Source organism: Homarus americanus, unplaced genomic scaffold (assembly GCF_018991925.1).
Source record: "Homarus americanus isolate GMGI-L3 unplaced genomic scaffold, GMGI_Hamer_2.0 scaffold20930, whole genome shotgun sequence".
NCBI classification, from domain to species: domain Eukaryota; kingdom Metazoa; phylum Arthropoda; class Malacostraca; order Decapoda; family Nephropidae; genus Homarus; species Homarus americanus.
Genome location: NW_024748502.1, coordinates 9,939,590 through 9,965,191, shown reverse-complemented (window position 1 = coordinate 9,965,191; position 25,602 = coordinate 9,939,590). Strand labels below are relative to the sequence as shown.

The window sequence follows — 25,602 nt, the reverse complement described above, 5'->3', positions numbered from 1 at the left end:
TTCCATCCTGCTACTGACTTTCTGTAGCTCACTGTTCACCACTGTTAACTCCTCTCGTACCTCTGTGATCTCACTCACTTTTTGTTTGTGCTGTTTCAATTTTTCGCCCAGTTACAACTTGTACCTCGTGAAACGCATCATCCCATCTGTTAGAGATCACTTGCAGAGCCTCATCCCATTCATGAATTTTCTTGTCGATCTCTTCCTGTAACCGCAGTAGCTGTTGCTTCTGCTCTTCTCTCTGTTCCTGCAATAGTTCTTTGTGTTCTTCTCGTTTTTCTTGCGGTAGATGTTTCTGTTCTCTTCGATGTGATTGTAGGAATTACATCAGATCAGCCATGGAAATCTCCCTGACCTGGCTTCTGGTCCTGATATCTTCACCATCCATCTTGCCTAATATCTCACTGCTAGGCTATCCCTACTCCTGACGCCAGTGTTACGACCCTCCTTTCACCACTTACCCAGCTTCCACCACTAGTTACAAGCGGCCAGGGTCGTATGTACAGATGCAGTAGATATATCACAAGTGTCGTCGAATTACCACTGGCTTTCCCGCCAATCTCCGGTAATTTCCCGACGATTGGTATCAGTGTACAGACGAGCAACGAGGCTGGCGGATTTCCACCAGGTCACAGATACACACTTGTGCACTGTAGGCTACTTTAATAATTACTAATTCTTCACAACACTGTTCACAGGGTAATGTCTTCACAGCTGGACTTCCCACTTCGAATATATAGTCGGTACACTACCGGTGTAAAATTCCTTAGTCTTTTCTCTTTATATTGCTCACAAAAATTCCACATTACTTGCACAACAAAATACTTCAGTTGTCTTACTAGGCTTGTTGTACTGTACAATCTAAGCAGAAACGGCGATTGACTGAGTCTTGACTTAACTTGACGTCAGTAGTTAAGGTAGAGGGTCAATTGCTTGCAATGATGGGTGAGAGGGCAGGGATTAGGATTGGAAGTACATTGGTGACAATTAAGGGGAGGGAGGGGATTGGTTTAGGAGTAACGTAAAAGAGGGAAGAAAATTGAAGGACAGCAAGAGATAAACAGTATCCTGGTTCAACCAGATACGCTGAGGTTATAATAAATATATTTGAACTTACATATTGCGTATTTAGGTTCTACCTCTCAAGCCTTTTTCATTTTGTTATAAGTATGTTTATTTTTGCAGTAGCCATTGTTCCAAGGAAGGGGTGACGACCTCTAGTCAGGCTCTTGTGGAGCTGGCTGAGCAACGTATCTTTTGTTTTAATAAGAGTGGAGGGAAGGGGCAAGAAGACAAGTGTTGGAAAGGCCAAGGATAGTGTCCTTTGGTCACTCTCATCTTTTTAATGAAACATTGTTCTGTTTTAGAGAATCGAAGCTTTTTGTTTATAGTAGTGAGGTTTAATTTCTAAGAAGAGGTGCAGGATCCAACTTGCTACTTTTGTTCACAAGGAGGTGGTCCTATCTTTTTGGTTTAATTGAAAGATTGAAGCTTGACTTGAAGGTACAGTATTTATTGGCTATACAGCTCTTTTTGTTTTTGTATTAAATTTGATAATTTTTAGATGTATTTTGATATTGGTGGTGGATTGTTCACTCTTATTCTGCTTAATCTGAACCAAGCGTGTTCTTCTCTTGCTCTTCTTACTGGTTCGTTGTATTAACTACAGTTTCTGAGTCTAACTTTCGAACTTGTTCCCATGTTTTTTTTTTACTTGGTTGTAGACGTCTACGTTTACTGCGTTGATGTTGGTTCTTCTATGGAGTTCTTCGTTTGTTACTCTTTCTTCGTAACTGATATTATATATGAATCTTAGGCTTTTATTTTGTACCGTTTGAAGTTTCTTGATTCTCGTTGCGCTGAATGAGTTGGTTGGTACAGACGGGTAGTACAATACTGCTTTTATTAGTGTTTGGTATGTTCAGGTTTCTTAATCTTCTTATTTTCGAGGGTTTGCTACGTAGTTTGTGGACTTTTTCGTTGATAAAGCTCTGGTAACCATTTTTTTTTGTGATTTTCAGTAACAGGATGCTGCCTTCAGGCCCGTCCTTTAAGGGGGGCTAACAGGGGCGACCGCCCGGGGCCCCGCGCGTGTGGGGGCCCCGCGGGGCCCAGCACTAGACCCAGTGACCTCAGACACATTACCTGTTGACTGGTTAATCTGACCTGACGGCTTACGCCACCATCGCAACCGTGACCTTTTCATCTATAGCGACAGTCCCATGGGGGTTGGTGGGGGTGGGTTCCTCTGACCGCATAATCTGGGGCCCCGCAGTGGCTGAGTTGCCCCGGGCCCCGCACCCTCCTAGGGACGACCCTGGCTGCCTTTGTTGGTGTATGGGTAAATTTCTCCATCTACTATTACTGGTTCGACCTTTTTCTTGGCAATTGGTATGATTTTAAATTTGTCGATGTTTGTCCGTATTTTCCATTTCTTTTCGTAGTCATTTATGATATTTATTGCTAAGGCCATATGGAGTGCCACCAGTCCTTCTGATTTTCCGGGATATGATATGATTTGTGTGATGTCATCGGCAAAGATAATGTGTTCGCTATGTTGCGTTGGTTCAGGTAAGTTGCTCGTATACATGGAGAATAGTGTTGGGGATAGGACGCATCCCTGGGGCACTCCGTTTTCGAGGTCGAAAGGTAGACCTAAATGGTTGCCAATTTGTGGCTGTTCTGTCCTGTTTTGGAGGTAGTCACATAGGATTCTTTCTTTTTCCGCAGGTAGGTCTAGTTTTATATCTTATTTGTTAGTCCGTTGTGCCACACTTTATCAAATGCCTTTGCTACATCTCTTAAGACTATGTTTACTCGGTGTCCTTGCTGTTTTTCTTTTGTTATGATTTCTGTTATTACTGCAATTGCCGTTTGGGTTTCTCTACCTCTTCTAAGGCCGTGTTGTCTTGGGTTGAGTTTGTTGTAGTTAGCCAGGAACTTTTCTTGTCTGTTATTTAGTAAGCGTTCCAAGAGTTTCCCCTGTTATTTCCAGTAAGGATATAGGTCTGTAGTTTATTATACGTTTTGAATTCTTACCTTATTTGGGAATGAAGATCTTTGCCCACTTGAGGGCGTCGGGAAAGTAACCAGCGGATAAGGTTGAGTTGTAAATATTTGTCAGCGCTTCCATTGCTCTGTTGGGCAGGTTTAATACCATGTTTCGGGTTATGCTGCTCATTCCAGGGGATTTTTCTTTAAATTTGCATAGGCAGTGTAATAGTTCGTCGTGATTTATGAATTTATTAGGTCTTAGTCCTTCTGGGTTTCCTGTGTGGTAGGGATATTGCTTTGTTGTCTTAGTCAGATTTTAATTAATTCCTCGTGTTCTACGTCAATACTTTAATTTTCTTCTTCTGATATTCTGAAGATCTTCTTCCATTTTCTTCTGAAGGCCTCTTCTTTTTCGTGGTCTGTATAGAGTTTTTGTCCGTTTTGGTTTTTAATGTAGTTTATTGTCTTTTTTTTCGTGCCAAGTATTTTGATGATGTTTTGCCAGAAGTTTTTTGAGTCCATTGTGGTGTCTATGTTATTTTTATTAGATTGTTCCATTTTTCGTTATTATTATTATTTTTTTTTTTGGCACCCCCTTACATCCTTGTGTAAGGTGAAGCGCAGAAGCGTTTACAGCGCCCAACAGGGAAGCATGCTAAGTTCATGCTTGCCTTTATGTCTCATGAGTTTAGGGAGTAGAAGCCTGAAGAGTCAAGGGCGTAGAAGCCTGAAGAGTCAATGAGTCAATGGTTTTATGTCATCAAGTTATTGGAAGCTCCAACAACTCCCTGAATACGAATTCGCAACTTTCGATTTACAACAGGTACCTACTTTACTGCTAGGTGAACAGGGACCAATAAGGGCTAGGAAGTATGTCCAAACAACTTTTCCGCCGGCCCGGGAATCAAACCCGTGACATCTCGCTTGCGAGGCAAGAGCGGTACCGTTCTACCATAGGCGCCCCCGTTATTAATTTGTCTGCACTTTTCTTGTAGGCCTTGTTAGATTTATCTTATATTACGGAGTAGTTCTCTAGTGGGCCCTGTTTGATCTATAAATGTCCTTATGTTATTATATTGTAGTTGTAGTCTATTTAATTCTTCGTTGGGTTTGTTACTCGGGAGGGTTCTGTATGACGTTATTGGGGTTGTCTGGTTGATTGCTTGTTTTATTGTGTTGTGTAGCTTGTCTACCTGTTCGTAAATTTCCTCGAGTGTTGTAACTCTTAGATTTATTTGTGGGTAGTTTTCCAATAAATCCTTATATTTCATCCAGTCTGTTTTGCTCATCTGGAGTCTTGGGGTGATGGGGTCTTGACGTATGTGGTAGTTAAGGAATGCTTTGTTGTTGCAGAAGATTTTGTCTGGTTTTGAAACGCCTTTTGGTCCCATCCAGGTGGTGAAGTGCGGGCCAAGGTAAATTAGTCTGCCAGTGTTGATTATACGTTCCAATGCTGTGCCTATCTGGTTATTGTTGCCGTTGCTAAAAATACGGTATGTTGCATTGAAATCTCTCAGGATGTACAGTCACGTTCAAGATACTTCGAACACTGCTGGAGACAGCTGGCAACTCAAGGCCGTTTGTTTACTATACTACGTAGTAAAAATTATGAATGAATGTAAAAGTGATCGGTGATTGGTTACTTAGTTCCCCGTTGCTTAATTAATGGTTGGGCTTTGTTGTTTCGCATTATATTATGCCTTTCTGCTAGTATATACTGTTAATTTGATTTTAAAATGGATAGAGCAATGAGCCAACCTATATGAATTTATATTTAGATAAATAAACATAAGTAAAAATCGGTAAGTATGTTAAAGAACATCATGCATCGGGCACAGCTGTGTGCAGGCTGTTTATGAGGTTGCCTGTTTATCATTAATTTATACTAATATTATCTTCAAACGTTTAATCCCTTTATGGTAATTAATCCAATTGTATCTAACCGATACTAAACAAAACTTCTTTCTAAAGACGCTGATTTCTTGCAACACAAACTGCTGTTTTGCTTTCCTGTGTGTGTGTGTGCGCATGTGGAGTGTGTGATTGATTTTGATTTTGATTTTGCCGCTTACAGCGGCTACTTTATTGTGCACCCCACACTCATCCTGTAAGCGGTAGCGCAAAAGGATTACAGAGTAGGGTTTACAAAGGGTCATAATAATCAACCCCCGTTGTCAGGATATTATGGCACTGAATGTTACACAGTATTTCATTTACATTATTTGTTTAGTTCTATACATAAAGGGTAACTTATTCACAAATGCGTGAGTACAGGCGTGTGAGGCAGTATGTCTGGCCTCACACTTTGTTATTCACATTTGCGTGAGTGGTATTCAAGCACATTGCGTATTTGGTTCTGTACATGAGAATTGATATAGTTACTAAGTGCAAAAAAGTGGATACAATCTTAATATGTCGGCTATCTTGCCATTAGAGATGAAGTGTTGTGCCATTTCACACACAGTGTGCTTGGACCTGTCCCTAAAAGGTTCTATCTTCACACAGTCGAGGACGTAGTGTTCAAGTGTATGGCCATATGTATGGCCACACACTTTACATTTAGCTTTGTTTACATCTGCTTGAGGAACATACTGCCAAAGGTACTTATATCCTAACCTTAATCTAGCGGTTACAACATCTTGTAATCTAGTGATCTTGTTACTTGCCCCATATACATGTTTCACTTGATACATCTCATCATGGTAACCTATGGATCGACTAGTGCCTGTTTGCACTTGTCTACTTGCGTCAAACTCATCAATAAGTTCTTTCCTAATTACAGTTTTAAGGGTTCTTTTGACAGACCCAAATTGCATTCAACGGTGTCTTTGTTAGACTCGAGTTTGGCGAGGGTATCAACTCTGTCATGTTTTATGAGGCCTATGTGAGAGGGGATCCACATCAGTTTGACCTTGACACCCCGGTCAACAAGGCACGCATATTTGTGTCTGGCTTCAGAGACAAGAGCGTGACAACCTGAATCGAGGGTGCCAAGGGCAAGTAGTGAGGATAGAGAGTCAGTGATGATGAGACTGTCAGTAACAGTGGTTTCAATGAACTTAATAGCTGTGAGTATGGCAACTAATTCAGTTTGTAGAGTGGATGCCCAGTTGTTAATTCTAACTCCTTTCTCAATTATATTACCGTCAGGTTGAGTCACAACAACAGCACTTCCAGCCCTCCCACAGGCGGTGTTAAGAGATCCATCAGTGTAGATGGTCTGTGTGATATTATCATCAGTCTGTAGAGTGTGTATGTGTTCAAGAGCTCTCAATTTGGCAGTGTGTTGGAGATAAATGCTTTGTATAATTAATTTTTTAGGCGGATACGTCGGTATTGTGATATCGAAGGGAACTGTCCGCCAGGGTGGCAGGAAGTGCTGTTGTGTCTCGACTTTGTACAGGTGGTCTAGTCCAAACATCTTCATATGTGTAGCTGTAGTTTGGATCCATTTAGACTCAGTAGTCCCATGGTTCAAACATTCTTGCAATTTGTGTGTGTGTGTGTGTGTGTGTGTGTGTGTGGCAGTCTGTGTCTGTATTTAATAATGACTTTGTTCAATTGAAGGTGATGGTAATTAATCTTACGAACCTTCCGTCTGATGGTGTGAATTAGTACTGTAGCATATGCCTAATACTTTTACAAGCCATTATCTAGCAACATCATTGTCATTCCAAGACTATGAATATTGTAAGCAGCAAATGGCATTTCTTTCGTTGAGTGACTCTTTGCGCCCCCCCCCCCCTAAATCCTTGTTTCTAACGTTGATTACGTCACGTTTTGTCTGGTGTCTTTAAAAAAAATATTAAATTTTTTCCAAAAATGTGTATGATGTATTATAAATTTGTATCTTATTAATTTATTTATTTATTCGTTTATTTTTTATAAATGCATAATAAATATAAATATAACGCTGACGGTATTGGCGGGAAGGTGGGAGAGACAGAGGTGTTGTCAGTGCTGACTACCCTTCCACTCCCTCAATTGTAGAAGGACCCTGCCAACATGGAATACCACACGCAGAAAATCACTGAACGTGGAAGATTAATCGCCATGAAAGAGGCTGGGTTTTCACTCACTGAAATTGCACGAGAATTGGGTTTTTCTCGGTCAACTGTATATTATTGGATTAAGCGATGGTAAGAGGAGGGAAGTTTAAAGGACCACCACAGGACGGGAATGCCGCGCAGAACAACACTTGCACAAGTTGAAGCCATCCGGAATTTCGCTGAGGCCAACCCCTTCAAGACTTAATTTTCAATAAGAGAGGATCTACAATTAAATATTTCCCCTTTAACAATCAGGCGAAGACTTCACGAAGGAGGCATTCACCATAGAACTCCCGCCACCAAGGAGAAGTTAAATGAGCGACATCGCGAGGGCAGGTTTCAGTTTGCTCGACGGTATGCTGAAGAAGTCTTAGATATCTGGGGAAGAATAATATTCACTGACGAAAAAACTTTCTCATCTACCTCTCACGGAAGGTTGCACTGCTGGAGGAGGAACAACACCCGATATGCTGGACAGCATATTTATGAGGAAGCAAGGAGTGGCCATGTGACGAGCAATGTTTGGGGATGGATATATTTGCACGGAGTTGAAGAGCTGACTGACATAGAAGGAAGATTCACAGCTGAACAGTATTTAGAAATACTCGAAGAAGTTATGCTTCCCTCGGTGCGTGCATATGCTTTCCCGTTTCCCGAAAACATCATTTTCATGCACGATAGGTGTCCTATCCATACCGCACGGATTGTAACGCGGTGGTTTGCAGAACAAAGAAATGTGCACGTTTTAGACTGGCCAAGTAAAGGTTGTGACATGAACCCTATAGAGAACGTTTGGGGCAATATTGTGAACGTGTGGGAGCCAGCTGAAGAGAGAACCAGGGTGCAGCTACAGGAGCATACACACCGTGAGTGGGAGGTCCTGAGGCAGACACCGCAACTGATACGCAATCACGTCGCCTCCGTTCCCAACAGGCTGCTGCAAGTAATAGAGAATGAAGGTGGATGGACTAAATATTAATGTGTCAGGAATAATTTTCCTATGTAATCAAAGTCACATACTGAATGCATCTGAATATCTGTCAAATTGTATAATAAATGTAAAGAAAACAATCTTCTTCTAATATCCCCACTTGTGCAGTTTGTACTCAGGATGATTTAAGTCAAACAAATCGTAACATTATACTTATAATTATGACGAAAGAGTACAGTATCATATATGATAAATATATTGCATGTGAAATAATTACTATATCGACCACGTTAGTTCTTAGTTTAACAAATTTATTGACAAAGCTTGTAGTACAGTTTGCCTATTCTGAGTAATTCAGTGAGGTTTTGACACCCAGGGTGGTCTCACTTCTCACTGCCACTCAGGACAGAGGCTCATACACAAAGAAATACAACATATTCATTAACAGCTATATATATATATATATATATATATATATATATATATATATATATATATATATATATATATATATATATATATATATATATATATATATATATATATATATATATATATATATAGGTCAGATTCATGCCGGTAATATCACTGTTCACTGCCATGCAGGACAGAGGTTCGTACACAAAGAAAGAAATACATCATATTCATTAGCAGTATATATAGGTCAGTGGTTCACATACATTGGACGTCATATTCTAATTGAAGACAAATCAGTGTGGGCTAGCAAATTTGGGATAAACAGCAAGAATGTCCTCAAGCACTGCAGTTGAATCTCCACCAACATGTGGACTCGGAGTCCACATGCACACACACACAAACACTCCACATGCGCACACGCACACACAAGGAAGTAAAACAGCAGTTTGTGTTGCAAGAAATCAGCATCTTTAGAAAGAAGTTTTGTTTAGCATCGGTTAGATACAATTGGATTAACTACCATAAAGGGCTTAAACGTTTGAAGATAATATTAGTATAAATTAATGATAAACAGGCAACCTCATAAACAACCTGCACACAGCTGTGCCCGATGCATGATGTTCTTTAACATACTTACCGATTTTTACTTATGTTTATTTATCTAAATATAAATTCATATAGGTTGGCTCATTGCTCTATCCATTTTAAAATCAAATTAACGGTATATACTAGCACAAAGGCATAATATAATGCGAAACAACAAAGCCCAACCATTAATTAAGCAACGGGGAACTAAGTAAGCCAATCACCGATCACTTTGACATTCATTCATAATTTTTACTACGTAGTATAGTAAGCAAACGGCCTTGAGTTGCCAGCTGTCTCCAGCAGTGTTCGAAGAATCTTGAACGTGACTGTACATTGGGATATTATAATTTGTTAGTTTCAGTAGGTCTTCTATAGGGAGGGATGGTCTTCTTGAGGGTAGGTATGTTGCTGCGATTAATATTTCACCCTGTGTTGTCTGTACTTTAATGGCAAGGAATTCGCTGTTAAAGTTGTCTATTAATATGTGTTTGATACCTTTTTTCACCGCTACGGCAACTCCGTCACGTTTTCTCCATTGTGTTGTAGAATTTTAAGTGTTTTCAGTTGTAGATGGTCCATTATTTCTTTTTCTTTGGGGGGTTAGAATTGAGGGGGGATCACATTTCGTTGAGACCCTATGACTCCCTTTTGAGGTCAGCTTCCGTGATTACAAAAAATTCTTTTGTGCCGAATTTTATTTGTCTTTTTTAATCATGTTTAATACAGTTTCTTTGTCATGCCGTTCGTCTGTGTATTGCTAAACTATTTCGTTAGCTGTTACTAAGTCTTCAATGACTTTTCCAGCGGGTTTTCTGTGTGGTGGTTATGGTATTCTTGTGGTTTGATAAAACCTTTGTCCTATATCTGCTGCTTCCTCAGGCATTGGGGAGCTTTTGTTGTTAGGAAATCGATTTCCATTTCATTTTCATTCTTCTTGGCCGCTGATTTCCTTTTTGTTCCCGTTCCTTGTGTCAGTCTTGGGCCTCTCGCCTTCTCAGTCAAGTCTCCAGGTCGTTCAGCATTTTCCCGTATGTTATCCTGGTCTGTCGGTGGTATTGTGTCCTTGGGCGTGGTTAATCGTTGTCTGAAGTGTTCATTAAGCTCTGGGGTGCTGGTGGCGTGTAACAAGTTTGCTGAGTTTGGGTTTGCACGAAAATTCATTGGCGGCATGTTTTTATTTTAAGCATCCTATTGAACTCGTCGGCATATGATCCTGGGGCTATGATGTTATGAAGTTGAGCATGTAGCATGATCAACATTACCTTGTAATGATCAGTGTTACTTAATTTGATTCTGGTATCAGTAGTTGGTTTTGTTGCCTCTTTCACGGCCCTCTTTGCTATTTCAGCATATGTGCTCTGGTCTTTCATCCTTTCTCGTTGGTCTTCCTGCTCTTGCTTGTACTTGATGAGGGTCTTTTTGATGGGGCAGGACATGGCCATGGTTGGGCGGGTGTGGTGCACGTCCCCGTTCCTTTTACAGTTTACGTAGCCTTTGTTGGTGTTGTTGCACTACATGTAAACATGTCCTTCCTCTACACACTTGGAGCAGAATTTCTTTTCCTTTTCAGGGCAGTCCCTTGTGGTATGCTCTTCATATTCATACCATGTGAAACATGTCAGGAGACTGATGTATTTTTCTCTTTTTACTTGGTGAGGGGATATCGACATGTTGCATGCTAAGAAGCCGCACTGGAGGACCTTGTCTGCCATAGCCGTTTCTTCGAAACAAATCTTCATTACGTGCGTGTAGTCTTTTATCTTGATTATCTCTTCTACTTTAAGTCCTTCATTGTTATTCTCAATGTCTGCATTCAGAAAGTCTGCCGTTTGCCCTCCTATTTGAAAATCTAGTTTCCTTACGAAAACTGATCTCCTGGCTCTTAGCTCGTGAGGCATGACCACATTTAATCCTTTCTTGGCAAGGATTTGTTTTGCCTTGGTGGGTAACAGTTTGTCTGCATCATTTTCATTTTGGTAAATGACTTTGAACCCTTCGTTCAGGTTGAATACTGTTATGACCCTAGGGTAGGTCGTTACATAAACACAAATTATTCAAGCCTTTCAAATATATCAGTATTTATTATTATATTCTTAATCCCAAGTTCCCCCAACAAAGGAGAAGTTAACAGGTCAAAACCTAAACAAGTCAATAAACATATAAACATTTATTAACTTATTCCCACCACCACATAATATACATAGAATAAAATCACTTACAATAATAATACGACAAGATGTTTGAAAGTGGCTGAGTAAGGACTGAAGGTCCAACAAGATCACACAAAATCAATATCAAGCAAAACAATTCTCAATAATTAAATGCCAACTCCCAAAACACCAGAGAGAGGGTATACAGCTTAACTTAAGACAGCTGTGCCTAGACTGACTAGAGTGTACCATTAGGTCACCGACGTCACCTCTCTACTACCAAATACTGACATACTATATCCTGATTGGCCAAAACATAAACTTTATCTAAATTACCTATTGACATAAGTTCCACTTATCTAACCTATATACAAACCTAATACAATAAAATATAATATACTCAAACATAATATAGTAACTACACAAAGTAATAAGCAAAGTTAATACTTAAATCATGAATCATTCAATGTGGATGAGTAATGAGCAAAACTGCTCGAGCTAAACACACACACACCATCCGAACCAACGTATTTCATACTAAGAAATTAAACTTCTGGAGGACAGTCGGAACATCTCCCTCCTTATGTAAAAAGTTTACTAACAAAAGAAGAAAACTTTTATATGTCACGAGACAGGGTGTCTGCTAAAAGATTGTGTTTCCCTTTAATATGTTTTACTTAAAAATTGGAGGGCTGTAGTGCTAAAGCCCACCTCAGTAACCTTAGATTTTTATTTTTTTATCCTCTGTACAAATTGTAAGGGATTGTGAATTGTGTACACCTCTACGGTATATGGTCAACCCTCAATATACACTGCAAATTTTTCTAATGCCAACAAAAGCCCCAAAGCTTCCCTTTCTATTGTGGCATAACCACGCTGATGTGGTTTTAGTTTCACACTGTGGAAGCAAACTGGGTGTAGTATATCGTTTTCAAACTGTAGCAACACAGCACCCACACCTACATTACAGGCATCAACTTGAACCACAAAAGGCTTGTCAAAATCTGTCACTTTCAACATTGGACTTGAGGTTAACAGGCGTTTAAGGGTTTCAAATGCAACCTGGCATGCCTTTGTCCACAAATCCCTTCTTTTGGGGCTGACTAAGTCTGTCAAAGGATCAGACACTTGTGCAAAGTTCTTACAAAATCTTTGGTAGAATCCTGCCATATCTACGCAGAGCTTTTCGATCAGCACGAGGCGGGATTCGCTGTAGAGCTTCTATCTTTGCATTGACTCAAGTCACCCTCCTTTGGCCCACCACATGGCCAAGGTAGGTGAGGGTTGCATGGCCAAACTCACTTTTAGCCAGGTTGACATTAAATTTGTACTCCGACAGGCGGGCGAAAAGGGCACTAAGTCGCCCCGTGTGCTCCTCCCAAGTAGCTGCTGTCACTAGCAGGTCATCCAAGTAAGCACAGACACCAGGAAGCCCAGACTTCACCACATTCATAGCCCTCTCGAATGTCCCAGGGGCATTGCGAAGCCCAAAGGGGAGGATTTTGTACTGCCAAAGCCCATCAGGAGTGACGAAGGCAGTAATTCTTTCGGATTCCTTCGTCAGCCTCACTTGATAATTAAAGCTGCCAGCTGGGGTAGCGAATTAAAGCTACCAGTTGGGAGGCCCGCAGTCCCGTTGCAAGTGCTGTGAAGAACAGTATTCTGTCAGCTACTGTGGAATCACGCCGAGACTTTGCCCCTTAAAGGAGAGGACTTTTTGGACCGACCAGAAGGGACATTCCGGGTGTGGTGGAGAGCGTTGAATAAAGAAGCTCCTCTTGAGAAGTTGAACCGATCGCTGGCGCACTGTTACGAGTGAAGAGATGGTAAGTGCCATCCGTCTTTTCTCGTTCAAGAGGGAGATATGAACTGCAAGACAATTAACCCCTTCAGATCCTACAACATTTTCTCCCTGAGAAGGTTCTGGGATGCCTTCCAGCACGACTGGTACTGTGGTTGAGGGCCTTAGCCCTATGAGGACGTCTTCCACCACGCGCAGAGATGCGGTCCTTCAGGCAGGAATGGAGAAATGCCACTCGTGTAAGAGTAAGGATTTCCCCATTTGTCCAAGATTTTGTCCTACCAGACAGTGTGACTCAAAAAAAAAGGAGGTTGGGGAACCTCCAGAGAGGCTTCATGCACCACGGTCGCAGGGGAGCTTTTAGTCAGACCCGCCCTGTAGCACACTTTGAGAAGGAGCTTGCTGCTGGGTGGAGGGAACAGGTGGATGAAGGTCCATCTCTTCCAGTTTTGAGTAAAAGCGTTGGGATCCTCGAATAGAGTGGGGAGTGGAACGTCTGCAGGGGGCGCTTCCGATTTAAATTTCTGAGGCAGAGAACGTAACCAATGTGGAACGACAGCACCTAGGAGGAAGGAGGTTGCTTGGTGACACCAGTAGCAATGTACCGTACACTACTGTACCTGAAACCCAAGCCTCTAAAATAAACATATTAAATGTCAAACACAATGTAAAGTTGTGCTTATGATGTTTGGATATTATTATTCATTGTGAAGTTTTATTTACAAGGATTAAGATATATTTTCTTATGTACATAAGAACGCTTCACCTATAAATCCATAACTACAGAAAATCTCTTTGACTATACCGGCATCCCTGTCCTGATTACTAATCGATTTGAATCTATTTCGGGAGTGATGATGTGGGTTATCTGGCTTTTCTCTCCCTTGGTATCATTAGGGATTACGAGGGGAGCAAGTCTTCTCGGTGGGTTTCCCTGGGGTGCAAGAGACGACACAGTCTCCGGTGTTTCTTTTTTATGCATCTCAGAATTTTCAACTCTTTGTTGGCTCTGAACAAGCAGCCTGAGGGAGCGTGCTGGTTTGGGAGGGTTTGGAACGACATACCCCTCAGGCACCTCTATAAGGGTCCCGCCGGTGAGCACCACCTCACCCAAGCTGGACAGCCCTCTCGTATGACTCGGATGCGTGCTGGTCCATGTGCTGTACACGTCGCCATCCTTTTTGGATCTTGCATTTCGTTGTTGACTAGGGTCACCATCAGACGGATGGAGGTTTGTATAGCCATTCATCTCATTGGGCTTAGTTGGTGTCTTAGATTTAGATAGACTTTTTGGTGGCAATGGGTGTATGGGCGGCAGGGATTTTACCTCATTTGACTCCTCTTTGGAGAGTCGCGGAAGAGAATTGTTTTTTTCATTACTGATATGGTAGCTGAGCCGTGCTGAAGCTGTTTTTTCTGATACCTGGGCATCTTGAAGGGATGTGGGAATTTCTTCAACGTTAGCTAAATCAGGGGCTGAGTTGCTGAGCAGTCTAGGTACCGATAAGGGATGGTGACTATATTCTTGGCTTTGTGAACTCGACGAAGTATCTGATGACAACTGTTCAATGGTTACTTGTTGTGGAAAGCTAAACTTGCGATGGCGAAAATTTGTTGGTGCGTTTTTGATGTAAGTACGAGGCTTGTTGCCCAAATCCTTAGGGGATACATAATTATGGTCAAGGCTGTTGTTGGACTCTAGGCTCTTGTTCAAGTCAATGCTCTTGCTTAAATCAGAGCTCTTGTTATGATCAAAAGGAATATTCAAGTTCATTTCTGGATGCATTGTTCTTGATTCTCGGTAATTGTAATTGGCGACACTGTTTTCCTGTGAGGAAATTTTTAATTCATTAAGAGTTTCTGGTTTGTCACATTGGCTGTTGTGAGTCCCTATTGGATTAACAGGAGTCGGATGAGGATAATCATATCCATAGAGCGACTTGTGATATGACGTTGGTGGAATGTCATAGCCCGGATGAAAGTCCTGTAAGTCCTTGTGTTGATGGGGGAGACGATCATTCATAGAAGCCAAATATTTTATCTGATCGTTCCTGAGCATTTGCCCAGGGTCATTAGCAACTCCATTGGGTATCTGTAGAGGCGTCAGATAACCGGAGCTTGAAGTTATCGACACTGAGCGCACCGTCTTCCCCGGGTTGCTATTGCCTCCACAATCTAGGTACATCGTCCTGGAAGACGAAGTGGATTTTAGATCTCCATCACTTTTGCCGATGACAGATCCTGTGATGATGGAGTTGTGACCAGAATAAAGGCTAACAGGTGTTGGGGCAGAGATGGTGTTGATCTTTTGGGTGTTGTCGCCCCTCTCACTTTTCCTGTGACGGCACTTCTTCGGGCAGCACCAACAAAAGATTATCACCAGCAACATAGTGCTCAAGCTGGACGCAACAGAAGCGATAGCGACTGGTGCTATTATGTCATTTTCATTAGCGGTGACAATTTCTTGACAGTACTGAATGATCTCAGACTCTAAAGTCTTTTCGTATCGAGTATCGAAGTCTTCTGTAATTGATCTCTTACTTTTTATTTCGTACGTATGCAATTGGCGCCTTTGAGTCGTGGTGCTAGGAGCTTCTGTCGTCAAATCATATGGAAAAGTTTGTTGAAAGAGATTTTCATTTTTTTTTTCATCAAATTCATATATGAATCTCTGTCTCGAGTTAATGGGCAATGGTGAAGAGATCGGTGGACTTCTGGATCCAATGTTTACACTCGGCCCAACAATAGATGGCAAGCTGAAGGGGGAAACAGACCCAGAAGACGTCGCTGGAAGAGCAATCCTTTCTCCAGTGCTGGTGTAAACAAAGTTTCCTCCAGACCGGGTTCGAAGTGGATTGGGAGAAGTTTGCAGGCGCGGCGCTGGTGTGATGTTCGATGAGATTGGTACAAATGATCCTGAGGATGGAAAATTTGGAATTTGTGGTATGTTCCGAGGAGGTGATCGACCTGCATCCTCTGATAAAAAAGTTAGGTTGCTTCCTTGTGATGAAAATGTTGGATTGTTTCCTTGTGATGAGAATGTTAGGTTGTTTTCTTGTGATGAGAATGTTGTATTGTTTCCTTGTGATGAGAATGTTAGGTTGTTTCCTTGTGATGAGAATGTTGTATTGTTTCCTTGTGATGAGAATGTTGAGTTGTTTCCTTGTGACTGAAGCGTTGATGATTTTGACTGAAAGTTTTTCTTGGAAGGTTTTCGTGTATGAATTTCGGAGTTGTCCGGCAGCGATGACGGTAGACCCTTGTTAACGTAAGTGTCGACAAATTGGTATTCAATATGTGATTGTATACTGCGGCCTCTTGTAGTCTCGATGAAAAACTCGGAGTTCCTGGAGACTTGAGATTGTGCTTGAGGAATCACATCACCTAACCCGCTTGTGTTACTGGCCAATGACTCACTCACTTCCTGGTTAGACATGGGACGGAAACAAACAGTGTAACCAGTGCCAGGTTCAAGACCCTCGATGAAATAATGGTTGGTGAAGTTCTGAACTGGTTCACCACCTCGGCTAACCAGGATAACCTCCATATCATTCTCCTCACCGAAGCGACGATACGAAATCTTCCAACCCAGAGGATGAAGTAATATAACTGGCGTGTTGGACTTGCGATGGTAAGAGACGGTGACATTCCATGACAAGTTTACGCGCCGAGACTCTTGTACTAAACTCACTCTCTCAGTCTTAACAGAGTAGTTCTCTGTGGTTACAAAGGGCACCATCCTCGGGGCTTCAGTCGTAGTTGCAGTTGTAGTGGTAAAGAATATTTTGGCGAGGGTTGTAGCTTGACGGCAATTATCTGGGCGAGTAAAGAGGTGTTGCCCTTGAACAGGCGTTAGGCAAAGTGTGTACTGTGTTTCAGGCTCAAGACCATGCAACATGTCCGTGAAAAGTGAGTCGCTTGGCCTCCTACCATGTCGCTCTTCCTTGTACTTTTCTAACTTAATCCTGGTGGCTGCGGCCATTCTAGGGTCCTCTCGTGTTTCTCGCAGGGTGACGGCCCATGACAGAGGCTCAAAAGAAGGTTTAGAGAGGGAGTAGAACTCAGCATCAACCCTCCAGGAGATGATGAGTGTCTGATGATTGAGGGCAGTCACATTCAGTAGGTGGAGGGAAGCGAAAGATTCTTTCAGCAAACCATCCACGTCATCGCCAACATACACGACTTGACTGTCTGTTGCCGACACTTTAGACAGACAAATTTCGGACTCTAGAAATTGAAATTGGAAAATTTGGTTAGTGTGACAGCTTAAAATGACGGTGATATAGTAAAAAAAATCAATCTTAAATAATATGCATATTTACAGTACACATCACTTTTACAACGCCAAGAGGTTGTAGGTCAAATGAGCCACAATCTTGACAGGCCCCCCTACTAGCCCCAACCTAACTTAACCATGAGAATTGGGATCCAATAGGAATGAGTTTCATGAGGATTGGAACTATGTAGGACTGGGACTCTTAAGGACAGGCCTCTTAGGACTTGGCCGGAATCCTGATGGATAAGTTGGTTTGAGGATTTTTGTATCTGACTCCTGAAGCAAAAAATAAATGAAGAGAAAGATAATAACATAATTACACACCTGTTAAGGAAATCAATTCTCGATGTCGCAGGTGAAGCGGAGAGGAACATGTGGGAGTGTTTATAGTGATGGTGCCGGATGTAGCTGTGATGGAGGCATTATGGTGAACAATCTTCAGTATCCATTGGGAATCACAAGTACAGTTCCAAGGGTTACCTGAGGGCATAGCAATGTGCTACCTGATTGGGAGATGACTGAGTTTGAAAGACGGGCAAGGAAGGCTAAGATAAAAATGATCTTCTCTTATCAAAGTTGATCTTACGGATAAAACGTAAATATTATATTATATGGGGCTGGTAGAAAGCCAAGGTTGGTAATACGGCACCCCTTGCTGAGCATTATGGGTTAATTGTAAGCGCGGCAATTGTAAACAAAACATTCACGAATGGAAACAACAAGCGAGAGTAAGACGATCTTCTATTTCTCCCAATGATCGTGATCAATGGTACTCTCGATCAAAGAAGAAAAGAAATCATAGCGCAAAGTTTAAACATTAACAGATCACAAATGCTACTGCTGCTGTGGAGACAATGTTGCAAGGCCGTGACCATTTTTTTTTTTGGGGGGGGCCCAGAGTCAGCAAAAGCTAGTACATATGGAGCGCTGATATTGATATTGAAACAGTTTATTTAGCCAGAAACAAACATGTAAAAAAAAATCGCTATTGACATGGCTGAGTCAAGTGAGAATAAGGACCATCTAGGTGGGTTACAACACTGCGACATGGTGTTAGAATATTATTTACCACATTTATCACATTATTTTTATGTATTAAAATTAATTCAAATTTAAATTGAAAAGGACAAAAGAAGATATGTGTAATGTCCATTAAGTCGTGCAATTGTATCTATTGTATTTTTTTTATTTCATTATTACTTTTTTGCAGTAAATAAAGATTGTTTCCTATTGTTTATATTTGTCATGTCTTTTTTTTCTCTCCTGTTTTCATAGTACAGAATTTCTACAGTTCAAATTCGAATTTTCTATTTGTTAGCTATATTTCTCATAGCAGAATGTGACATAAATCTATAGTAATTTATATGTGCTGATTTGTAAGTCTTTGGAGCTTTTTTTTTTTTTAGAATTGTAATAAATTTCATACGATACATTTTACTCTTTTCATTAATCTTAATCCTGATTTCAGTTAAAAGATCTATGCCTTTTATTGGTGATGTATAACTGTGTTGTAATGCGCGCGCCGCCAATCTGATTTTGAAATGGTGCCGTGAAACTGTCTTGTGTCCAATACAGTATACAGGTATGTGGACATAAAATTTGCTCACGTTTTGTTAATGAAATTACTTAAGAGAAAACTGAAACATGTACTCGAGTTACATTCTATGTATACATATGGTATCTTATATCAAGCCGGAGCAGGTAAATTCTTCTATAGTTAGTATCTGAATCTTTAGTCTTTTTTGTGTCCAACATTAAATGCGTCTCCATACTCAGTCTAATCATATACTCATTTTTTCTAAATACAAACATTTCCCTTGTAGTCTATGGTATTTCTATAAAAGTCATGTGTCCCTTCAGGGCTCCACAAATTTTGTTGTAACAACCTCAGCACACAAAAAAATACTACTACTACTACTACTAATAATAATATTAGTAATAATGATAATAATAATAATAATAATAATAATAATAATAATAATAATAATAATAATAATAATAATAATAATAATAATAATAATAATAATAATAATAATAATAATAATAATAATAATAATAATAATAATAATAATAATAATTGACTTGGGCGAATTGTAACAGGCATTGGAGGCAGATATCTGGTAACCTGAGCATCATGACTAATTCCTAAAGGTTTTTTTTCAAATATATCAAACTAAAGCTCGAGACGAGATTGGACCAATACAGTCGGATACCGGCAAATTAATTGATAACGGTGGATAAATGATCATTAATCTGAATAGATATTTTTCAACAGTTTTCATCACCGAAAATATAAACATGATTCCCAAGGCACCAACTATATACGAAGATAGTGAAGAAATAGATTAAGTGAGATAGTAGTGACTAGTAACGATGTTAGTAAACAAATAGATAAACTAAAACCTAATAAGTCACCAGGTCCCGACGAGATATTCATCATGTCCTTAGAAACCTGTGTAGTACCAGAATCCTGGAGGATAGTGAATGTGATACTAATTTTCAAGAAGGGAGATAGATCACTATCCTCTAACTACCGTCCAATTAGTTTAACATTAATTGCAGGGAAATTACTGGAAGCAATAATTTCAAACTCAATTCGAAATCACAACCGAGAAACACAAATTAATCAACAAATCCCAACATGGCTTCACAAATGGGCGTTCAAGTCTGACAATATAATTCTTTTCAGCTGTTTTCGAATCAGTGAATGACGGACACTATTATTGTATGATGTGGTTTACCTCTACTTTAGCAAAGCCTTCAACAGGGTCCCCCACGAAAGACTAATACGTAAAGTGGAGGCACATGGAATTGGAGATGTTCTAAACTGGATTAGGGCGTGGATACAGAACAGGAAACAGTGATTAAGCATTAATGGCACTAAATCAGATTGGGGTGACGTCACTATTGGAGTACCCCAAGGACCATTACTATCTATTATATACAAAAACGACATAGATATAGGTGTAGACAGCAACATAAGTAAATTTGCTGACGACACTAAAATAGGGCGTGCAATTAAATCTGACGAGGACTCCGCAAAACTACGGGAAGATCTAATCAAATTTTCGTATAGTCTGAAAAATGGTAGTTAAAATTTGATGTGGACAAATGTAAATTATTTCGCCTACGAAATGTAAACCAGATATCAGCTGAGCAACGTTGATATAGAGAAATCCAACTGTGAGAAAGATTTAGGTGTAATGATAAGTAGGAATCGTAAACCAAGACAGCAATGCGTATTTACTCGAAACAAAGCTGACAAAGTACTTGGGTTCATAAAAAGGAGTGTTAGTTACAAGACTAGCGAGGTTATCCTAAAACTATATCTTGAATTTGTGAGACCTCACTTGGATTATGTAGTTCAAGTTTTTTCACCGTACTACAGAATCGATATCGAATCCCTAGAAAGCATACAGAGTAGGATGACAAGAATAATACCTGGTATTAGGAACCATGACTACAGAGACAGATTAGAGCATCTGAAATTGCACTCCCTCGAAAAAGGTAGAGTGAGGGGCGATATGATCGTAGCAATGGTTTGAAATTAGACAAATTTAGATTTAGGTTTGGAAATACTGTACAGTAGTGGATGGGTGGAACAAGTTACCAAACATTATCATTAACTCGAACACTCTGGATAGCTTCAAATATAGGTTGGACGGATATATGAGCTATAGGAATAGGTGTAAACGGGACTGCCTAGTATGGGCCAATAGGCCCACTGAAGTTCCCTCCATTCTTATGTTCTTCTTTTCCTCCGACCGCTAAGAAAGTGGTGGAACAGGAGCGGATCCAGAAATGTCAAAAAAAAGGGGGGGGGAGGGTCCAAGAAGTTATGGGTGGGTTGGGGAACAAGGCAAGCACAGCGATTCCAATATCATGTGCTTTATGAGACTATTTTGAAGTCATGTGCACTTGATATTAGAAGATATTCTCAGGTCAATAACAATTACTTTTTACTATACAAAACCGCCTGAGTACAATACTGCATTTAAGATAATGTACTGGAATTTTCTGATGAAAACGGGGGTCCGGATCCCCAGGACGCCCTCTTGGATCCATCTCTGTGGAACTGACCTGCGAGGTTGAGGTAGAGGAGCGGGGTGGTGAATGTCCTCGGAGTGAAGGAATGAAGAAGGTTGTTGCTTAAGTCCAGATGTTGTAGACGCGGCATGTCTCTGAACCCACCAACTAGCACATCTGTAGAGATTAATTCTCTTATTCAATGCTATTTACTTAAGCGATACATTCTGTTACATTATATCATATTTTCAAAAAAATTATAAAATATTGAGATTATTATTCCAATAATAAAAGGAATGAAAAATTCCTACCTCTGTGCGTAGATTAGAATCTTATCAATATACTTAAGTTCAAGATATGTCAACTGAGCAGGCAGAATTTCGTAATCAATGTAAAAATTTCAGTCATTCTTCCACGGGTCCACAATAATTGATTTTACTGCATAAAAAAATTTAGAGCAAAATCTACGATTTCCCAGATGGCGTGTGGGGTTGTTATTTCCTGATCGGTCTAAGCAACAGGTAGGCACTTGTAAATCTAAGTCAAAATTGGTCGAAGATTAAGGTTAAGGTCACTGAAAGTGGTCACTACATTCTAACTTTTACAATCATAAACTAATGTACGCATAATAATCTCACAGAAAGTCATCACAGTACTACAATTATATATTAACCGATTTTATGACATTCTCTCAGCTAAAAATTAGGCATTTTACCTGTTTATATCTGTATCTTCATCCCTCATCTCTACTTCTATTATCAAATTAACTCGTATTTTCTGTATTTTCTCGTTATACTAGTATACTCAATCTTAGTACGTCTTCATTTTTCCTATCTTTGTAACATATCTCTGACCTTTTCCTACAGCACCACATTTCGAAGGTCTCTAACCTCCCTCTGATGTCTGCTGACCAGTGCAAGAGTACTGACCATACAAAATATTTCAGGAGCCTTTTTCTTGTGCTAATATAAAGGCGGTTATTGTAAGGCGTTTTCGATGCACGAAATAGTTAACACGTTAGCTATTCAGTATGCGCAGACGCCGATTTTGATTTGTGCTCATGACACTTTAGCTAACACCTCGATGAGGCATTAGCCTTTTCTCAGGGCCCAAGAGGCACAAATAGCTAACAACCAATCAGCGGTTTCTCCTGGTGAAAATAACGCGGATCGTGGCCACTTATGGAGAATTTTTTTTTTAATATTGAAGAGTTGGAGGTATTTAAGACAATAAAAAACTGTGATACAATAATAAAAAATAATTCTATATATGGAAGTATATTGGATAGGACCTAAAACAAAGCGTAAGGCATGAAAGAATTGAAAAGAATTGCGCCTAGTTGAAACCTGTTTAGGCTCCTCCCATTTTACTTCAGTTCTGTCCGATTTCATAAACCGCTGGTGACCTTGGTGTAACAATATTGATAATTACTCAAAAATGACTAAAACTTTAATATCATTACTCATAAGATACTGTAAATAAGAATTAACAAGTTGATTACAGTTCTGTAAATGAAAGAATTAATACTTAAAACGAACCTTAAATTAGTTGTATTGTGTGTTTATGTATGCGAACAGCTGCAGGAAGACAACAGCATGTTAGTGTGGTTTAAAGCTCCCACCGGGGCGCCGGTGGTAGAGCGGTACCGCTCTTGCCTCGCAAGCGAGATGTCACTGGTTTGATTCCCGGGCCGGTGAAAAGTTGTTTGGACACACTTCCTAGCCCCCCTTGGTCCCTGTTCACCTAGTAGCAAAGTAGGTACCTGTTTTAAATCGAAAAGTTGCGAATTCGCATTCAGGGAAAGTTGTTGGAGCTTCCAATAACTTGCTGACAAAAACCTATGACTCTTCAGGCTTCTACGCCCTTGACAAAAAACCTACGACCCTTAGGCTTCTATGCCCTTAACTCATGAGACATAAAAGCAAGCATGAACTTAGCATGCTTCCCAGGTGGGCGCTGTAAGCGCCTCTGCGCTTCACCTTGCACAGGATGTAGGGGGGTGGGGGGTGCCCAATAAACTAAAAAAAAAAAAAAAAGAGAAGCTCCCACCCCTGACTCCCGGAGTCCGGGACCACCCACCTTTACAATGGGCCCGATTTTTTGTGTTATTCTTATTTATTGTTGACTGACTTTTTTTCCTTTTTTGTCTTTCTTTCCATAATTTTCAATATATTTTCTTCATTATTTCTTTCTGTATTGTGTCCAAATAATAGTTCTCCTAATTTTATTGTTTACTGAAGTCTGTGTTGTACAACAGTTATTCCCAAGACGCAGTACAATGTCGTATTTTTTAATGGCAGTCCGGGAAAGCTAAAGCGTTAGCTATTCCGTGCTTCTTTATGATTAGTAAATGCTAATTTTGCTTGATCTCTTCTCATTTTTCATTTATATTTTACATTTACACCACAACTTACGTTTCTCGGTTACACATAATTTTTAACTATTTAAGTTCCCAACCGTATTTCTAATTTTAGAAGAAAAAGATTACTTTTCAAGCATCTCTTTTCTTCTGTAGTGGATACTCTCCCTTCGAACTGCCGATTTGATGCTTACCAGCCGACCTCGCGGCAAGTTTCTCAGACCAAGCCTTCCTTTCTGACTGCGTGGTGATTGGCCAGTTACCGCCTTTCACCTCAGCCAATCAGCAGACTTGTATAAATACCACCAGCCTCGCACAAGAATTTCTCCTCGATTGCGAAGTCACACAAAGCCTCCGAAACAGAACTCAAATCTCCCAAGAAACACACACAACACCAGCGGCCACTCTAACCCGAAAGGCCCATACAGACCACATTCACCACCTACTCCGGGTCATCACACGATACCCACCACCCAGATAGCTTAGAAAGCATCCTCTCCCAGCAAGTGCGGACCCTAGTTCGGGGGGCGCGCCACTCAGAAACTGACCACGTCCAAGAGTGGGGGTTGGTGGTAAGCGTCCACTGATCGGGGGTCCGCTCACACTTGCAACCTGCAGTATCCCTCCAATCTGCAGGTGGGACCACCTCCAATCCCAATCCGGTCTGGCTGCTCCTAGAGCTCCAGCCGGAACCACCAAACGGGCCGCCTATAGGGAAAGGCCCGTGTCGGACTACGGTCCGACAATCTCAACAACAACAACAACACAAGAATTCCACTTGAGAACTGAACCTCGGCGAGGTAGGTTCTCTCTGCTCCCGAGGTACCGTGAGACCATGTTCACCTTCGACCAGGCGAAGGTCGCTAGACTGGTTCCGGTCGAGCACCCTTCGCGCAAAGAACTAAACCTCCTTGTCCTGAGGAAGTTTTTTGACTCCTCGGGAATCACGGGGGTGACAAGGGTCGTCCGCAGTGACAGCGGTGAACTTATCGTCACCTTCGCGGAGTGGGGAGGGGCCAAGCAATTAAGACCTATTAAAGAAATCAATGGAATCAAGATCAAACCTGTATGCTCCTTTGTGGACAACTCGGTTTTGGGAGTCATCTCCCACACAGAAATCGAACATCTCGAAGGAGAAGAAATTTTTGAGCTGATCGGAGATGAGATCTCAATAGTTAGGAAGCTGACCAGCACAGCTGCCCTGGTTGGCTTCCCAAAGGAACTTCCTAGCTCCGTTTTACTGGGTTGGGAGAAAATCCCAGTAAAACCGTACCAGCAAAGACCTACTCGTTGCTACAATTGCCAGAAGTACGGCCATCCGGCGCGGAAGTGTCGTGCTCGGGAGGTGTGTTCAAGCTGCGGGACACCCGGGCACATTGACGCTGACTGCTTGGCGGCCGTGAAGAAGTGCGCAGCTTGTGGTGGCCCTCACTCCTCCTCCGACCGGGAGTGTCCCAAGTGGAGGGAGGAGTGCAGGGTGGCCAAGCTGCGGGCTAAAGAAAAACTGAGCTACAAGGAGGCCCTCCTTGTAGTGAAAAATCAAGAAAAGAAAAAGCAAGACAAGAACAACCAAGACAAGAACAACCAAGACAAGAACAAGATCAAGGAACCCGATAACATTACACTATCTTTAACATCGCTTATTGACGTGTATGAGAATATCCTAGAAGAAGACCAGAATGAAGAAGACCAGAAAGAAGAAGACCAGGAAGAAGAAGAATGGAAAGTGAAAAGCAAAAGAAGAAACAAGAAAAGAAAGAAGTCCAACCAATCAGCTTCGGCCGAAATAGCCTAACGGCGAAGAGGCCAGTAATCCCCAACTTTGACTTTGACAAGAATTCTCAAATCAAACATACCCAACGTCTGTGACATCCAATTCTCAATAAAATCGACCTAACTCAAGACTGAAACCATTCAACCTATATCTCATTCTCGTCTCCGTTCATAATTTGACAAAAAAGCTCAAATCTGTCTGCTGCTATTACTAAAAACTCTCCTACGATACGCTCAT

At 41.0% G+C, this 25,602-nt stretch overlaps 1 protein-coding gene across 1 annotated transcript in view; it reads right to left on the bottom strand.

Moving 5' to 3' along the window:
- Window positions 1-9,906: 9,906 nt before the first annotated feature.
- The window catches only part of LOC121880298, a 30,549-nt gene continuing 14,853 nt past the window's right edge, over window positions 9,907-25,602 (bottom strand). Inside the window, exons 3-5 of the mRNA XM_042387455.1 lie at window positions 21,287-21,409; window positions 17,531-17,686; window positions 9,907-17,157 (exon numbers count right to left, since the gene is read on the bottom strand). Coding sequence (XP_042243389.1) covers window positions 13,730-17,157; window positions 17,531-17,686; window positions 21,287-21,409 — 3,707 coding nt within the window. The 3' untranslated portion in view covers window positions 9,907-13,729. The remainder of the gene's footprint in view (window positions 17,158-17,530; window positions 17,687-21,286; window positions 21,410-25,602) is intronic.